This window comes from Lepidochelys kempii, chromosome 22 (genome assembly GCF_965140265.1).
Source record: "Lepidochelys kempii isolate rLepKem1 chromosome 22, rLepKem1.hap2, whole genome shotgun sequence".
Classification (NCBI taxonomy): Eukaryota; Metazoa; Chordata; order Testudines; family Cheloniidae; genus Lepidochelys; species Lepidochelys kempii.
Genome location: NC_133277.1, coordinates 11,866,091 through 11,885,230, shown reverse-complemented (window position 1 = coordinate 11,885,230; position 19,140 = coordinate 11,866,091). Strand labels below are relative to the sequence as shown.

General features: G+C 42.7%; 2 protein-coding genes across 8 annotated transcripts in view; one reads left to right on the top strand and one right to left on the bottom strand.

Annotated features, from left to right (window-relative positions):
* SORL1 (sortilin related receptor 1) overlaps positions 1-12,717 on the top strand; it is a 105,885-nt gene extending 93,168 nt beyond the window's left edge. For all 3 annotated transcript variants that reach the window (XM_073321246.1, XM_073321245.1, XM_073321244.1), the window contains exons 40-48: positions 111-207; positions 1,179-1,363; positions 2,620-2,739; positions 2,843-3,007; positions 3,793-3,967; positions 4,556-4,662; positions 5,827-6,019; positions 6,361-6,573; positions 7,769-12,717. In XM_073321246.1, coding sequence (XP_073177347.1) covers positions 111-207; positions 1,179-1,363; positions 2,620-2,739; positions 2,843-3,007; positions 3,793-3,967; positions 4,556-4,662; positions 5,827-6,019; positions 6,361-6,573; positions 7,769-7,839 — 1,326 coding nt within the window. In that variant the 3' untranslated portion in view covers positions 7,840-12,717. The remainder of the gene's footprint in view (positions 1-110; positions 208-1,178; positions 1,364-2,619; positions 2,740-2,842; positions 3,008-3,792; positions 3,968-4,555; positions 4,663-5,826; positions 6,020-6,360; positions 6,574-7,768) is intronic.
* LOC140901775 (uncharacterized) overlaps positions 1-19,140 on the bottom strand; it is a 296,321-nt gene that overhangs the window by 55,425 nt on the left and 221,756 nt on the right. The window lies entirely within an intron of this gene.

Sequence of the window (19,140 nt, the reverse complement as noted above, 5' to 3'; positions counted from 1 at the left end):
TTAGTTGTTACAGGAAATATAATATGAAGACTTAAAACTTTCATTCAACAGCATATAAAAACAGCATAACAAACAGATCAGCCATTCTCTGTGGTGTTGCTCCTTGACAGGTGAATGGTTATATCGTGAACTTCTTCTGGACCTTCGATACCCACAGGCAAGAAAAAAGGACTTTGTTCCTAGACGGTGAAAAGTCAGCACAAACAGGTAAAACCTGTAGCTGGAGCTGTCTTGCCTTCAGACATCCCGATGAGCAGATTGGCATTGCGGGGTTCAGGGCTTGTCCTGCAAATAGGGCTCAACTGAGCAGTCCTTAGCTTAGGATGATTAATCATGTAAGTAGGAATTACTCCTGTGAGCAAGGGATTTCAGGGCTGGGCTGCAAATCCTTGACCTTTGTGAAAACCTCAGGTAAGTTGGGATGAAGCCACCAGCCTCAGAGTGACATTGGCACGTGTAGCCCCTGCCCTTTTCCTTTACACGGGGTTATGGCCACTGCGGCGGAGTGGTCATGAACCCACCCCCCCATCCCTCCCCCTTGCACTGCTCTGCACTGCCGCAGTGGGAGCATGCAAGAGTTCAGCACAGGATCTGCTCTCCCCCGCCAATACACAACTGGATCCCTCTGGGAAGGAGAAAGGATTAGACACAAGTGGAAACAAAAGAGAAAAAGATCTGCAGAAAATGCCAGATGACGAGCCAGATTTTCAGACACTGGCTCCTGTGGTGGACACAAATTGTGAGCAAAGGAGGTGCAATTTTGCACCCCATGAGTATTTGCAGGTGTATTTTAAGCAACTTAGATGTCTAAAAGCCCAGATTGGCTGGATGAGTTTGAACATTTTACCTTCCTATTAAGATTGCGGCTTAGAAATTCGTACCTTCTAAGCATTGGGTCAAAGCACCACTTAAGCTAATCAGATGTGTCCCTGCTAATCAGTTAAGGAGAAATCATTTCCATTTACTGTCATTCCAATAAAACAACTGTTTCGATTAAATGACAGGTTCCTAGGTGCAACTGTAATAAAAAATGACTCCTAATGAATGAACATACAAAACAAATGGCCAGGTGACTGACTGTGTATTAGTGCTTAATATTTATTAAAGCATTCACTACTGTCCAAGTGATTACAAATAATTCACTTAATGAAATGGCTCAACTTTCTCTTCTTGTTCAGTGGGTAATTTGACAGCGCACACACCGTATGAAATTTCTGCTTGGGCCAAGACTGCACTGGGTGACAGCCCTTTGTCTTTTGCACATGTTGTGACCAGTGGTACGAGACCTGCGTCGCCAAGCCTCAAAGCCAAAGCCATCAATCAGACTGCTGTGGAGTGTAACTGGACCGGACCGAGGAACGTCGTAAGGCTCCGTTATTTTCTTACCAGTCATGACTTGTCTTCGGTTTAGCTTTGGAACCTCAGGCCATAAGCCATTTGGACAGAATTGTTTGATAGGATTGGATGTCCACACAAGCCTATCCCCTAGGAAAAGCATGGTGAACTTTGCACCATTTATAGTGATTTGCACCATGGACTCTGCAAAACACATGTGTGAAAAATGATGCAAATCACATCAAGTATCCTCTTAGATTGTAAGCTTTTTGGGGCAAGGACTATCTTTGTTTCAGGTATTTGTACATCACCTAACACAACAAGCCCCTGGCCTCTCAATCAGTGATACTCAGACTGAGGCTTGTGAGCTGCAAGTGGCTCTTTAATGTGTCTCCTGTGGCTCTTTTCAGCACATGATATTAAAACACGGTGTGATTTAATTATTAATCAATCTAAGTTATTAACCAATCAGAATGCTTTTTTCTAGGTTATTAACCAATTGTAGTTGATAAAAATAAGAATACTTGGTCAGTCATTTTGCTGTGAGAATAATATGTATATTTAGTTTTTATCTTTATACATATATAAATAGCTAAGCTAAATATTTCCCCTTTCGCACTGTTTAAATATGAATATCTAGTAGTATAGTAAATGAAACAGCAAATTCACGTGATAGTGGCTCTTATGGGTAATGTTGATCACTAATTTGGCTCGGGAATCACTGAGGTCTGAGTATCACTGCTCTGCGGGCTGCGATTAGGTTCACCGTACCATCATATGCAATCTCGAATATAATTAGCTAAAGTGGGTGAGGTCTTTGTAAGGCTATATGGCCATCCTTGGTAGATACCAGAGGCAGAGCAGCGCACAGCAGTTAAGACAGGGAGTGAAGAAGGCAGCATCCAGCTAGGGGATTTAGGCAGACTGTGGATGCCTGTGCTGTAACATGGACAACTGCAATATACACATTTAACTCCCTCGATGTATCAGAGGTTCCATGGGATCTTTCATGACCCTAGTTGGTCTGGACCAAAGTGTTTTGTCTCCTCAAAAGGACAGGAACACCTCCACTCCAAACTAAAACACCATGCTGCGACATCGGGTCATTATAGATTCAAAGGGAGGGAGGCTGTGCCACATGCTAAATTTCCAGCCCCTCTTTTGTCCTAGACAGTAATACAGGACCCTAGATTTCGCACACAGTCTGGGTCATTTGGTCGGTTGTATCCCATACAGCTGCAGAGCACAGCTGCTGAATAGTCTCTTCTTTGTTCTTCTCTACAGGTCTATGGTGTTTTCTATGCCACATCGTTCCTAGAACTGTATAGAAACCCTCATAACACCACCACTGCTTTACACAACATCACTGTGATCGTGAACAGGGACGAGCAGTACCTGTTTCTGGTAGGGTGCTTTTCTGTTTACTTTTCACACACGTACAGCTTGGACTAACCTTTGCTACTGATATCTTAAGACATGATGTTAACCAGCATGCTGTCACTTTAAGGTCCGTGTGATGTCTCCGTACCAAGGACCACCTTCCGACTACATCGTGGTGAAGATGATACCGGACAATAGGCTTCCCCCTCGGCATCTGCATTCTGTGCTCACCAGAAAGACATTTGCTGTCATCAAGTGGGAGTCTCCCTACGATTCGCCTGACCAGGATATGGTAATACCTTTGCGCACGTGACTTATGCTGTTGGAAAAGGATATTCAACTCTGTAAAGTGCTTTCGGATTAATTTGGGAGACACTTACTCTACCTGCAAGATCAGTGCCCTACTAATGGAGAGTGTTCAGCATCTTAGTGGTCTTGATTCTGATCTCACTTGCTTTGGGTAACTCAAGACTAACTCCACTGAAGTCAGTGCATTTGCAAAGGGGCATTCAGATCAGAATCAGGCCCTGGGCCATTGGCGAGCTGGGTCAGTGATGTCACCTCCCTGTGCCTCAGTTTCCCTATCTGTAAAATGGGGATAATGCCGCCAACCTCCTTTGTAAAGCTCTTTGAAATAATGCTGATCTGCTAATGAAAAGTGGTATGAAAGAGCTGGGATATTACTATTGTATATATAATAATACAAGAGTTATAAATCATCCTTGTAAAACTGGTATCTTAAATTGAATGTAAATATGGAAAAAGATTGTATTTTACATTGAACTACAACACAAAGGGCAGATATGACAAAAAAAGAAAAATTATCTTATTCCCCAGCTGCTAGATTTAGTGAGTCAGTAAATAGCTTTCTGGGGTGTTGGTCCATCTGCTGCTAATAATGTGCTATAAGAAGTTTGAAATCCCATTTGGCTTTATAGGTTTCCAACACATAGAAGACTTTGTTAAATTTGGTTCTTTCCCCCAGTCTCATGTGCTAACTGGCATTTTATATCACCAGCCTCTGGATGGGAAGTAGGAGCTTCCGTCATTCACTGTGTGTCACTTTCCTCCCTGCAGCTGTACGCTGTCGCAGTAAAAGATTTAATTAAAAAAACAGATAAAATCTACAAGGTGAAAACCCGTAACAGCACAGTGGAATACACCATTAAAAAGCTGGAGCCAGGAGGAAAATATCATATAATTGTTCAACTCGGAAACATGAGCAAAGAATCCAGTATGAAAATTACCACAGGTAAGGAAAGAGTATTAACATTGGATAGTGTGGCAGATTATTGCATGGTTGTCCACTAGGGGAACCTAGCACCTTTCACCAAAATACCCAATACTGCCCATAGTTCGAGGCAGGATACAGGGCTAGATGGACCACTGATCTGATCTGGTATGAGACTCCCGTGTTCCTGTGTCATCCAGTCCATCTTTCATACTTGAGGCTTGATCCTGGGAGATGCTGAGCATCTGCAGCTTCCAGGGAAAGCAATAAAAAAACCCAACCCTTTAATAGAGTGCAGTCACTAAAGTGGCAGGCAGGGAATTTTTCACCTGCTTAAACGGAGGAATTAAAATGTCCTTTTTGTCATAGTGAGGAAACAGAATACCTACTCGGCCTCTGCCCCTCCCATTGATACCAATTGCAAAACTCTCGTTGATTTTGATGATGCAAGTCCTGGGTGTCATGTCAGTGTACACAGAATACCGTGCTGAATAGAAGATAGGTAGATAGATAGATATAAATGCTCAGTAGTGAGCTTGTTTAGTGCAGTTTCTAAAAACAGAGACATTATTGATAAGGAACGTGTTTGCCCATTTTCCCCATTTGCAGTTTCACTCTCTGCACCAGATGCCTTAAAAATTATCACGGAAAATGATCACATTCTGCTTTTTTGGAAGAGTTTAGCCTTGAAAGAAAGTAATTTTAATGAAAGCCGGGTAAGTCCCAGAGGTTGTTTTGGTTTTTATTTATTTATTTATTTATAACTAAGAAACTGGTTTGGTTAGAGGTGAAATGGGTGACGTTTTACAGAACGGTTTGAGAACACAATACACTGATGTGCGTGTCCGTATATACATGCCTTTGTGTGTGTGTGGATAGATAGAGAGGTCGCTCCCTTATTTCCCAGCATGCCGTGCCCCACACTAGCACTGCAGTACAGCTGTTCCAGTAGACTTCGTTACCCAACCTGCCTTTCCTTCCTGTTGTTGGAGGTGAGACACCTAGAACCACCAGGAACCAGGACAGACTGAAGGGAGAGGCAAGTTCCAACCCACCCTCCCTGCTCATGGAACGCCACCCTCAGGACTCAGAGCTAGGGTCAGCATTCTGGTGTTTTTAATGAACTCCAGATTGCTCCTTGCCCGTTCTTCCCCCCTCATTGACCCAGATCCCCATCCTACAGGTATTGTTCAAGGAAAACCTGGAATGGAGTAGCACTGGCCTAGGAGGGGTGTCTTCATAAAGACATCAAAAGGGCAGTACACGCTATTCCACAAAGTTTTCCTGATATTCCTCCTGCATGCAGGTAGCTTTGTTTATTCATTAATGATACAAGACCCATTCCATTGGCTTTTGAGGACATCGCTGTCCTCCTGAAAATCTCTACTACATGGGGCAATCAAATCGTCTAAGGGAACGGGAGTAGGACGCAGAGCCTTTCACATGTAGGTCACCACAGAAGCAGTGCCTGAAAAGTGTTAGTATCTAAAGACTGATAGAAGATCTATGGGAAGTGAATTACTGGGGCTCTCAGTCTAGTTCTAGTGGATGGGGGTCCATGTCACAAAAGTGTCATTCCCTCTTTGGCAATTTCAGGGAGATGCTAAGCATTGAGTAATCCACGGAGGCTGAAATCTCTCAGTTCTAGACTAGTCTCTCCAGGTCAGAGGTGAAGCTTATTGACAGGGTTTCCTGAAGGAAGCTTTGCACTATTGCTGTCAATGGGGTATCAACAGGGCTAAATACACTAGCAAAAAGAAGTTTAAAACGGTGTCAGAAGTAGCAAACCCTGAATGGGAGGGCTCATTCAGCTGAAGAACTGAGTGATCTCTGTTTTATTCTCTGTGTCGTGTCCCTTCCCCCCCACCCCGGCATATCAGGGTTACGAGATACACATGTTTGACAGCACGATGAACATCACAGCCTATCTTGGGAACACCACAGAGAACTTCTTCAAAATTTCCAATCTGAAGATAGGCCATAACTATTCATTCACAGTTCAGGCCAGATGTCTTTATAGCGGACAGATGTGTGGGGAGCCTGCTACTCTTCTGTACGATGAACTTGGAACTGGTACGTTTTCATTCATTGTGTTTCTGCCTTCACCCAGATATGATCAAAGCCTAACTTTTAAATATGAGAACAAAAGCTGTTTTGTGGTTTTTTTTACTGTGTGCTCTTCAGGCCAAGGACTTAATGAAATACAATATTGTTAATAAAATCTATATTTGTGTTCTGCTAGAGGGCATCTAGAGGAGATCACCACAGTTAGCAGGATTTAAATGTTACTGTGATTTTACACCATGCAGATTCATTATTCCACTGGCAGATCCTCAGAAAACTGAATTCATAGCAGTTACCTGAACACTGTAAAGCAGCAGTTGCAAATGGCAGTTTTTTCCTCCCCTTCATAGGTGAAGATGCCTCTTCGTCTAAAACTGGTAAATCCACAGATGTAGCTGCCATCGTGGTCCCGATATTATTCCTATTGCTCGTGGCCGTGGGGATAGGGTTTGTTGTATTATACATGAGACACAGAAGACTACAGAATAGCTTCACTGCCTTTGCAAATAGCCACTATAGCTCCCGTCTTGGGTCAGCCATATTCTCTTCTGGTGACGATTTAGGTAAGTAGCGCTAGTCCATGTCCTGAAATTTTATGAGAGGTTTGTGGACCTGTATCCACTGAAGCTCTCCTGGTGCATTGACCTGGGTAGTGGATAAGCTGTTGAAATGACTGTAGTTCCTGATCACATTTCCGTTTCTGGGAGCAGGCTCCAAGCGATGCACAATTTCACGTGGCTGTAGCAGCATTATTTGCAGCTCCTGTCCCATCTGCCTTTGGCTCTAGGCTCAGCCTCCCTTGCAGACATCTACAAGGGTGTAATCTGTACAGCATGTGAGCAGCCCCACTGACGGTGCCCTCTTAGCCATGCGCAAACATGGCACATCACATGCACAGCTCTGACCAAGAAAGATGTACAGAGCGTGGACAGATTCATTCTTTTTCTCCCTTCTTATTTACCATCTCTTGGCATTTTTGATACATGGGAGCACAGGTTCAACTCCCAACTCAGCCGCTTCATCCTTCCGAGTCAGATAAATTGAGAATTCCATGCAGCTTACTGTGTTGGGGTTTCCGCCCTATGCCCATTGGAGACAAGATTCCCATGCACTTCAAAGGTTTAGAACCTCTGGAACAAACTCTCTGCGAGCATAATTCCACTGAAGCCAGCAGAGAATCTAGTCTCATGTCTGTAGTGAGAGGATACTACAGATCACTCATTGTAAGAATCCGAGTTCACTCTAGTGTCCTCAGCCAAAATTGTCCCAGTTCCAACTCCACCCCAGAGACAGCTGTATTTTCAACGGCAAATACATTCGTGTGTGTGTGTGTATCAGGCTGTATCCAACTCCTGTAGAACTTCCATCAACTTAAATGGGAGCAGAACAGGCACCTAACTTCTGTTCTGGGATGAGTCTCTGTGGATTTGTTCTTGTTCTAGTTGAGGTCTGTTGGTAGGGTTTGATCCCATGTGGTGGATCACGCCCGACATAAACATAAGATGGTTTTTATTATTCTTACTCCAAGATCTCCCAATCATGCAAAAACTGCTGTGTTGGAACCGAAAAATTGTCCTCTGCTACTTCAGTTAGGGAGGGAAAATTGGCTCAAACGGTCGAGCGCTTGCTTAGCCTGCCCTCCTACATTTCTCCTGGGTTATGCAGGAGGTCAGACGAGATGATGTAATGGTCCCTTCTCGTCTTAGAATGCATGAAACTACTGTAGCTGTGTGACAGAGCGTTGCATTTACTTTCCAGGAGACGACGACGATGACGAAGCCCCTATGATAACTGGATTCTCAGATGACGTTCCCATGGTCATCGCGTGAAGCGCATTTCTGACTGTAAACCAAATGGTGTAAATATTTCATTTGATAAAAATAGTTGATGGTTTATTTTAAAAATGCACTTTGAGTTGCAATACATTATTTTTATATGGGCCAAAAAATAATTAAAAAAATACACTTTGTAGTAATCAACTGTGAACTGCAGACCAGGTTGATTTAGAACCGAATTGCTTTGTTTTAACATTAATTTAGTCTTACAAGGCTATGCTTGCTGGGCATGCTTTTAAGTCTGTGAGATGTTTTCTGTTGACTAAATTGGCTACTCTTTTTATTTTTCTAAGACAATAAGAAATTTATTTTAAAAAATTCAGGAGATTATATATATATATATAGAGAGAGAGAGAGAGAGAGAGAAGGCGACAAGTAATATAGTCCCTGAAGGTTTTACATTTACTTTAAAAAAATCCTTTGGACTTTGTTTTATATGAAAGTATTTTTGTTGTGTTAATTTATTGGGAAATATGCTTTAGATCAGATTTTCAGAGTCATCAGACATTGTACACACTGTGTAGATAGAATGTGTGCCACTTTATCTTGACCTGCAGTAGATTTTTGGTATCACAATCATTGTTACTGCAGTAATAATAAAAAAATCGTTAATTTTAATTCCCCCCCTCCATTATTAAAAAACTGGGTCAAAATTTTAAAACATTGGGGCCCAATTCAGCAAAGCACTTCATAGAACCATAGAATATTAGGTTGGAAGGGACCTCAGGAGGTTATCTAGTCCAACCCCCTGCTCAAAGCAGGACCAATCCCTACTTCAGCACTTCCTTATCTTTAAGCATGTATTGAAATCCCATTGATTTCACTGGGACTTTTGCACGTACAGTGCTTTACTGAATCAGACAGGGGGCCTAAAGTGAGGTCTGTTTAAAGACCTAAAAATGTAAGTGGCCTGATTTTCAGAAAGGGGACCCACAGCTCCCTCCAGCTTCAGGGACAGAGTCAATCAGGCCACTTTTTGATCCTGATTCAGTCAAAGTACTGAGGTATGTGCCTACCAATATTCACGTAAATATCCCTCATGGAAGTCACCACTCATGTACATAGAGTTATGCACATACTTAAGTACACTGCTGAATCAGTGTCTAATTTAGGGGATTAAGGTCCAGACTGTGCAGATATTTATGCACATGGGTGAGTTTACACAAGTTAGTGATCTGGCCCTTACCATGGATTTAGATGACTACCCTAAGCCCCGAAGTTTTCAGTTCTGGCCCTTACTTTCTGCCTCACAAACCTACAGTCTATGCAGTTCTGTGCATCACCAGCACTGTCCTAAATGCTTTAGGGTTATGTACAGTAGTGGATTTGCTAACCTTGCCCTTCACTTGTAGTCTGATCCTTTCGTTAAATATATTATTGACAAAAATTGTAAACTAACAGGAAAATGTGGCCACTGACTGTCTTTAAAAACACATTTCAGTCCATGCTGTCACATGCAATTAGACAAACGTGTTTCCTCTATGGCACTTCTTTAAGATGCTAATATATTGATGGGCAGCTGGGATGGGGACATGCTACCTAAAACTAGAGGAAGGGCTTTGATTGCAGGTTTTCCGCAGTCTTACGAAGCTAGAAAATCTGAATTAATTTGAGGTTACAAAAGGATACTATATTCCTTCATTGCTTTTTCCTAAAAGTAGCTGTGGTTTTAGCTTCAACTTCAGAAGTAAAACATATATACAGATCACTATCTGTTATGCACTTACTGTAGACACACCATTGGCTACAAAGCTAAACGTTAGCTGTTAAAAACGTCTGGTACCATTGTCTAGCTTTTTTGTGACAGTAGAGTTTGAATCCCACCACAGAGTCAAAACTTCTTGCCAGCTGGAGAGCAAATAATGTAAGTGAGTGTTCACAGATCACATCTATACATACTTGGTATATGCAAAGTCTATCAGCTCTACACCACTAAAATACAATGTGCCATCTTGTCATGATATAAATATTTTAACCAAAAGTATCTTTGTTGTGTAACTTGAAAATATAATTACAGTCTTCCTATGGATAGAGTGAGAAAAAGAAGGGTCAACTATGTTCAGATAAACAAGTGATTCATTTAATTTCAAATAAGAAAATGTATAAACTGTAGAAGTTCTGTGTGGTTCAATACACTAAACAAATACTAAATATATTTTCAGCTACTGACAGAGTGTCATTCCCAAGTGACAAATTGGTTCTTTTTTCTTTCTTTTTTTCCGGGGGACCAGAATTGAATGGGTTTTTGTGGACACTGCTTCTTTATTTTAAGCTTGTAGAGTTGTGACGTGTTTTTCTTTACTTGGTTTGAGGGCCAGATGCTATTCTGAGATACAAATTTTGAGCAGCAAACTTTGGTGTAAATGAAATCACTCCTGATTTACACTAGTGTACCCAAATCAAAAATCTGACCCTGAGTGACAAATTTCTAGATTTACTGAATGATTCAAATACTTGAAAAGTGGGGAAATGGCCAAAAGAAAGAAAGAAAACCTAGGGATGTGGTTATTATTTCTTATTAAACAGATATTTCTGCACAATCGCTACAAAAATTAGAATAAGAGTATCTCAGAAGGGGGGGTGGGGTCTATAGAACACTGATATTGGTCAAATCCTGTGTGCTTTACTCACCTAAGCAGTCCCATTGACTTCAGTGGAACTACTCACCTGAGTAAGGCAAGCAGAATTTGGCCTATTGCCTTTTGTTCCTATATAGGGAAACACACACTAAGGACCAACTCCAATAACTAACCTCATGGCCACTTAAATACGCTATGACAGTTCCTCAGTATGATGTTTTCAAACTTTTGAAGTTAAAGACCTACTTCAGCTTGGGTGACTGATCATTGCTGGTCACTCAGACCGGTGTCACTGCATTCACTTCTCAGCTGTACAAAACATAGACTGTTTCCAGTTTGAAACACTTGGTTGCAAATGAAAAATACTCCTGGTTAACAGTGCCTCAGTTAATGCAATGTGGGTGGAATAAAGCTCAGTGCATTGGGTCTGCACATTTGCCTGAGCATTGCTTTTGCTCGCTGAAGGGTTTAAATGGCACTTAAGCAGGTCATAGACCTTGTGCAAGTTCTCCTGGGGTGAATTTCACCTTGTGTGAATAGTGCTGTAATGGAGAGACATCCTCAACCCTCAAAACTTTCCCTTTCAGCAAAAATAACCACTGTGCTGTTGGCAAAGCAGCCTTACAGGGCTAGTGTATTTTATATAAATAGAAAATTATAAGTTCCAGGGAGCATGAGCAAGATCGATGCAGTTATGGAAAAATTCTATATTTTTTATGAACTTTTGAAGCACAGAATCTTGTTCACAGATATGGGCGGGGGTTGTTGTAAATACAGTACACACGATCCAGATCCAGATTTTGTTCTTGTTTTGTTTCAGTAGCTTTATGAAATGTGAAGCGAATTGTTACCCTAAATGTTGGGAGGTGACTGGGTTTTTCCTACTGTAACAAAACAAAACTATTGAATACTTCAGCTAAAAGGCTGTTAGTTGTACCCTCCGTTATGGTGACTCTTCCAGTTATTTAACATTTGAGTCTGTTTTATTGTTCACGACACACATTAGAAGCAAGCCTGCATTCTTAAGTCCATTTGAACGAAAGACAACAACTTTTAACTGTGTTGGCCCTTTGGTTTTTGATCTTATATGGTGAATATACATGGAGGTACCATTTCCTAAACTTGAAATCTGGGGGCCCCTTCAGGAAAATGAAACCAGATCTGGTTTTTCCCTTCACCGTGAACAAATTACTTCAGTTCGCTGTATAGCAAAAGCCTGATCCATAAAATGGTGATCTACACTCAGCTCTCTACTGAAAGTGCTACACTGATTTCACACGTAGCACCCCCACTAACTGAAGTATACATTCTGCATGTAGAACTCACACATGATTAGCAGTCAGAGATCAAAACTATTATATATGTAGGATCACGAAAATCCTGACTACCAAAACCCATATTTACTTTTCTTGGCTTTCTTGTAGAATGGTACTACCAGTTAATGGAATTTTCACTTCCAGGTCACTAGACTGAATCCAGCACAAATCAGTATTTGGTAAATGAGTTGGAAGATCTCTGTCCATTTCTCAGTAGACAGGTAGCCACAACATTAAAACCTATCTACAACACAGCACTAATTAGTAAAGTTGTTTCCAGACTCAGAGAATCCAAAACTATATGGCCAGGAGTCATGGAGACTGAACTTTCTTCTCAGACCTAGAGATGGTCTCTCCAGGGCTGGTGTGAAGTAACATTGGCGAGGCAAGTGTAGCTTGCTCTACCACTGATCACATGCTCTGTGGACAAAGGGGCGTCAGTCTCTAGGATGCAAAACATTCTCTTCCCAAAACAGTACAGCCTTGTGCCACAGAGAATCAGCATGTTTTTTATCTGTTTAAGGGACCTCAAAAGATTTAATGAAAGATTTAGCTGATTTGTCAGTACAACTTTAGAAACTGTATTCAAGAAAGACAAGAACAATATTTTCCTATACAAATTCCACATCTCTTTCAAATGGACTTCAGAATGTGACTGTCGTAATTGAATTAGTAACCTTGGATCCAGAAAGCGTCTTCATATAGTGCCAACTTCAAGGGTTTTTTATATATATACAAACAGTGATCATTCTAAACTTTCAGCATCCAGTATAGGCAACCAGTCTAAACCACTCTCATCAGCATTAGCTTCACCTCTGTAAGCTCTTAAAGTGACGTTTAGACATTTATCATTTCAATTGCTTAATGATTTCTGCTGCAGATTTTAGTAACTCATTGCACAATTTTGAAGGTTTTTTTTGTCTTTCAATGTCAAACTTTTTTCACGGAATAAATAAAACTTAACTGAGTCAAGAAAACGGATGTTAAAAAAATCTATTCTACATGTGTCTTGAGTTATTTTTTGGAGTACAATAAAAATGTGTCCAGTGCTATTTCTGAACACTGCTTTTTTTTTTTAATTTAAAGGATGTATTTTGTAAACAGAGCTGTCAATGACAGTGTCTGAAATTGACCCACTGTGACATGCCAGCTGTTCTCACTGAAGTGATGCCTACACTCATGGTTTTAATCACAAGGCTCATGGTATTTGTTTTCCTTAAAGTCTCAATTCCTGGAGTCAGGTGACTATATAAGATTCTCAGCTTTCCTTTAAAAAATAAGTTTCTTGCCCTTGTGGTTACAGAGATAAGCTTGTAAATATGACCTCTAAAGAACAAAACGTTCATTAATTTCTCAAAAACTCATGATTTTCAAGGCAATCTCAAGATTTGGAGGGAACCTGACTTACAGTTTTTGAACTCTTGGGATTGACAATGCTGCTTTGGGGCTTAAAATATGGTGCACAGCACTGAATCTCACTCATAATGAGCTGTGATACAGTAATACGTGCATGTTTGTGTGATGCATGTACCCCATTGTTCCAAGTGCAGTACAAACAGAGATGATGTGGTCCTGCCCCATGGAGCTTAACCCACTGGCTTTCTCCTTGTTTTCCCCCACAAGGCCACTGTACTCTATCTGACAAAATGAAGAAGGTGAGCATCTATAGCAGGAGGACATGAGAAGGTGAAACAATATACACATAAGGGCAGAAAATCTCATAGCTGGAGGCCTGGACGTCTGTTTAATTTCCAGACTGTGTTTACATTGTATTTTTATTACCATAATACATGTATTACCCAGCTCTTTTCATCAGAAGACCTACAAGTCAGTCTCGTTACTCCCATTTCACAGATGAGGATACTGAGGTACAGAGTGTCTTATTTTTTCCTTATGCTCCCATCTGTCTGTCTCCACCTTTGGCTCGTCCTATACTTACATTGTAAGCTCTTTGGAGCAGGGACGGCCTCTTGTCCTGTGTTTATACAGCACCAAGCACAATAGGGTCTTGGCCCACAGCCGGGACTCCCACCACAATAAAAATAAATAATAATCCCATTATGCCCATCAGAGCCCAGCACAGCAAACTAAACATGATAGCTGTGAGCAGAGCAAAACCAGAATTGCAAAAGTATTTCCTGACAGGCATGTAGCATTTCAAGAAACAGTTGAACTCTGCCATCAAGACAACAGCTGAAGAACTGGTTCATGTGTTCCTTCCCTCTGTGGCCCAAGCTTCTTTTGCCCTGGCACCAGTGTTTGTGTTAACCCCTCTTGGCAGGAAATATGTGGAAAAAACAACTCCAAAGCAGGACTAGAGCTTGGTTTTAAGATTAAGAGAACGCAGCTTCTGACTGTCCCAGTTGTCACTGTCGGTGGGAAGAAAAGGGTCTGCGAGACGAAAGATTGGTTCTAAAAATCAAAACCCTGACTCTGGGTTTACACCTCGCAACCTGGCAAACGTGAGACACCAGAAAAACGGCGCAGGCTCTTCTAGGATGTGAGAAGATAAACTCAAGCCCACATCCCCAAAATGTCCAGTGTCGAGTCCAGCTGATGCGCCACTGATTTGCACTCTCCCGCCAAGGTGCCTAGGACTGAACATGTGGTGCTAAAAAGAGAGGATTGAACTGCTTGCGCTTGCAGGGGGAGCCACTGTACCAGAGTCACACTGAAAAGAGGCCCCTAGGTGGTGGCAGGAGCCAGAGACACCACAGGCAAGCTGAGGCCACATCAGTCACAAGGAAAGAAGCTGGAGCACAGAGCCAGAGGGGGACAAGGAAAAAGGGCTGGTAGCTCACACCTAGGTCTGGGCAGGACTGCTGGTTAATGTTACAAAATGTACCTGAGCTAACGTCAGAGGCAGCATCTTCCAGCCAAAGAGCTCAAAGTGCTTTACGATCATTGATAAGAAGAGCCTCATGAGGATTTTAAGGCCTGGCTTGACAAAGCCCTGGCTGGGGTGATTTAGTTGGGGATGGGTCCTGCTTTGAGCAGGGGGTTGGACTAGATGACCTCCTGAGGTCCCTTCCCACCCTGGTATTCTCTGACACTCACAGGCAGACAGTGTATTTCAGGGATGGGAAACTGAGGCAGCAAAAGGCGAAATGGCTTTCTCAAGGTCAAACGGAGCCATTGGGAGAAGTAGGAAAAGAATGCTGGAGGCCCGAGTCCCACTCCTGTTCCTTAATCTCAAAATCAGCCTCTCTCTAGTGGAGGCCCATTTGTTTGAAAGTAATTCCCAGCTCAGCAACAGTTTTACATAGCTCAGAGCTGATCTGTCTAGATAGTCAGGCACAATGGCCTCTTCAACCTAGCCTCTGAGCTGATAGGATGACAGGATAGTTTGGCTCATCTAGCTGAATACACAGCATTGCTTTCCCCATACACTTACGTAACCTTGCCCTGAGCACCGGCAATTGGCTGCGAGCTATGTGTTGCAAGCACAGGTCTTCTGGGAGAATAAGCACGAAGAATATCAGGCAACCAAGGGTGAGGAAAGTGAAAAGAAATTGGAAAAGTGACTGAAATGCCTTGACCTTGGAGAATATGCCAAGGACTTGTTAGGTTCCAGTCACTGTAAATAAATAGACCACATTTATTGTCTGGTTTGGCAGACGAGCTCTGGAATGCCTGAGCCAACTCCAGCAGGTGGGGCTAACGAGTGGGATCAGTCCCTCATTCCGAGACGAGACAGATGTGGTGTCTTCAGCTCTGGTTGTGTTGTGCGATTTGTGCTGCTGCCATTTGCAGGCAATAGCCTAGGGCTTTGCTAACGTGTCAACAAATTTAAGGCAAAGCTCGTTCCCTGGGGGTGAATCCTAAGCAAGTGGCAGCAATACAAAACTGAGCTAAGGTGGAAATATGGGTCGATTCCCTTTGCAGCAGACTCACTGGATGCTCAACAATGGAGTTAGAGAAGAGCAAGCCTGACTTCAACTATGCTTATACAGAGCTGGTGACTGGGAAGAGCATATAGAGCTCTGAGTGGGCTACTTCCAAAACAAAACAGGCTAGAGAGGGAATAATCAATTCTGTGTATGATCCAGTCCTTTGGAAGTATTAAACGAAGAATTAGTACTCTGCACAGTAATGCACATGTCCAGTAGATGGCAGCATACGCCTTATTTTATAGAAAACCAAACTGAAACTAGGTACCTTTCCCCTCTCCCCCTTCCCTTCTCTCTCCTTTTCTTCACTTTTGGTGGCCTCAAAAATTATTAGTTCCAGATGAGCTCTTGGCATAGTAATACTCCATTTAACCCAATCCGCTCTGTGCCGAGTCAGTGCAAGTTCAAATGCAGCATTGTCACATGTAAACTATACATCAGAGGCATGTTGCTGAGGGGTTTTGGATACTCCTTATGCAAGTGGAAGGGGAAATATAAAAGGTTGACACACACACACACACACACACAGAAGGGGAAATATAAGAGGTTGACACACACACACACACGGAAGGGGAAATATAAAAGATTCACACATATACAGTCAATCCATGGTCATCAGTAACAATGGCACTTTGTACAAATGAATCTTGCTAGAGTGGAACTGAATTTATGTATTGAACCAGGAACCTCTGGACTGGGTGGCTCTTTGAAGATTAGTGTTAATAAGCCATACCAGTGGGCATTTTGGTTTATAAGGAAAGAGCATTTCAAGTCACGCATGCTGCTATTGTTGGACACAAAACATGCACTGTCTGCTTGTTGTGATTCTACTGCTACTTGCTTGCCTTTTGCTGGGGTTACCTTTATTTGTACATGGTTTTAAATTTACCTCCCCCGGTTTTCCATTCCATTAGAATCAGTGCCACATTTCCTGGGGATCAGGCAAAAAATCTTGAAAAAGTTACACATGTGCTATAAATTTAGATAGTCTTTGTTTGTGCTACATTATTGACTTATTCAAGATTTTTGCGCCTTACGTAGATTACAGATATCAAAATTATCATTAAAGCTAGTGGAATTCTCCCCCGACAGAAGAATGTGTATATTCTGTATAAAGAAGGTACGTTCTAGGGTTGTATTAACTGACTTGAGCCTTGCAAATAAGTAAAATCCTAGCAAATATACAAGAAATTGTACATTTGTTTGCCTGTATAACTCACTGTACACAGAGCCTATAAACTAAGGATCTCAAAGCACTTGCAGATTTTAATTAAGCCTCACAACTGCCATTTTGGGTTAGTTGATGGAGTATTATTTTACTGATTCTTTGCAGATGGGTAAACTCAGACAAAGTTTTATGCACCAAACAATGTGCATGTCCCCATTCAAATGATTCCTTAACGTTCTTCCTCATGGCCTCTTCAATAACGAAAGATATAAAAAATAACCCTGTCAAGGCCTAAATTTGGTCCTTCAGATGACATGGTATGTATCTGAACTCTATTGCCTGAGTCTGATTTAATACCTTGGGGCAGGAAACGTATCTTCCTCTATATCTGGATGATGCAGAGCCTACAGTTAGCTCTCGATCAATGATACTAAGAAGCAGAGATGGGCTTAGTCTGAATACCCCTTTACTTGTGCGGGAATTCCCACAACTGGCCTCTCCGACTATATACATGGGTCGAACAAAAGCATGGAGCAACATGACCCCATGCTTTGGCTCCGGATCCGGACTCAGCTTTAGCAGTCGTTTAAGTGACAGGTCCAAGACCAAAGTCCGAGTGAGTGGTAGAGCTGAGAGTCTGGGAGAATCTTGGCTCCCAGATCCCCACTCTCAACCACTACGTAAGCTGTATGGAAACCATTCACACAGCGTGCCCATAGGTCAAAATCAGAGCTCGTACTGCCAATCTGTGGCTTTCCAACAGCATACCGCTCAACATTCAACTTCTAACAGCCTAGGGCACATTCCGGTCTGACCATTAATACATTGACAATACCCAAATTATTCAGTATCTGGTGATTTAAATGACCCTCTGTTGAGGGACTAAATGGTGCGTAGACCTTTTGCACAGGAGTGAATTTCACTAAGGATAGCGAGACTACAAAGCACCCCAGCAGCAAAGCCGGTATTAGAACTGAGGAGTCCCAGCACCTACCCTTACGCCTAAATCCCCTAGACCACCCGGCTTCCTGAACGGCCTTGGGAATAGGTTAGTCGCTAGCTTTGGCAGAGGTCTGAATAGGTGCTGAGCAAATTCAGGTTTTCCCAACATTGTTTTAGCCTTCACTGCTTATCGGATTCCCATCGCTCCCTTTTCCTTGTTCCTTCCCCTTCTTTTTTGTTCTTGTCCTTTGTTCTAGTGTTTACAGTAGCATCGGTTTGCTGTCAGGCAGCAACATGGCCTTGGAGGTTCTGTATGTACGGTAGGAGTGCGGCCAACTGGAAACCGCCCCCTCTGGCATTTATATCCCGGCGCGCTGAAATGTGTCACGTTAAGCTGCTTCAGGTGTTGATGCTATTTCCCTTCCCCAGCCTCCCACAAGCATGTATGGGTAAATCCTTCTTCCCTTCCCAGTGGTTGTGCAGGGTCCATACTCCAGGGCCAGCATAGGGGAGTGGACGGCTGGAACCCCACGCAAAGGATCTGCAAGTTATTCTCTGTGTGTGGGCTTGGGGGCAGGCAGGGGAAAGCTGAAGATGGGGTTAGTGAAGCTGAAGAGTCAGCAGGATTGCAGAAGCTGCTGCGGCCACTGTAGCCCAGAGGCCGCAGAGATGGCCACAGGTGCTGTGTGTGAGCGGAGGGTTTCTTCACTTTGTGCCCCCTTCCCCTGCCTCAGTGGAACTCTCCCAGTTTGTGCTGGCACGTGGGATTTTTCCCTAGCAGCATCACTCCACTTTCTGACACCCCAGAATATCGCTTAGCATGGCCGGTGAGCACTGTGACTTCCATTGCAGCCCTCTGTTGCCAAACACTAAGGGAAATAACCCTTTGCAACGTACATGGCATCTTCTGGGTAAGGATCTCAAAGTCCTTTACAAGCTAGTATGCCTCCAAACCCTCCTGTGAGGTAGGCATTCTCTCTATTTTACAGAACAGCTCAGGCACAGAGAGGTTAAGTGACTTGCCCAAGGTCACACAGGAAGTCACAGGAAGTGCTGGGAGCAGAACCCAGGACTCCTGATGCCTAGCCTTACACGTTTATGATTAGCCCATGTTCTCGAGTCTGACTCCACATCCAGCTACTTAGGAGATTTTACAGCCTTTTCGTAATGTTTTCCTGTTACGCTTTGATACAGCCGCCTCCTTATCCCCCTAAAGGAATGTAAATGCTACAGGAGGTTATTCTCATCCCTTCGGGTATCTAAATGGTGGCCATCAAACGTCCTGAGTAAAATGGAATCCAACCCTGCCAGTCCAGGCTGCTTTTGAAACCTTTCGTGTGAATTTGGCCACTGGTGAAAGAGGCCACGTTGACAGCCCTGAAGACTGACCTCCCCTGCGT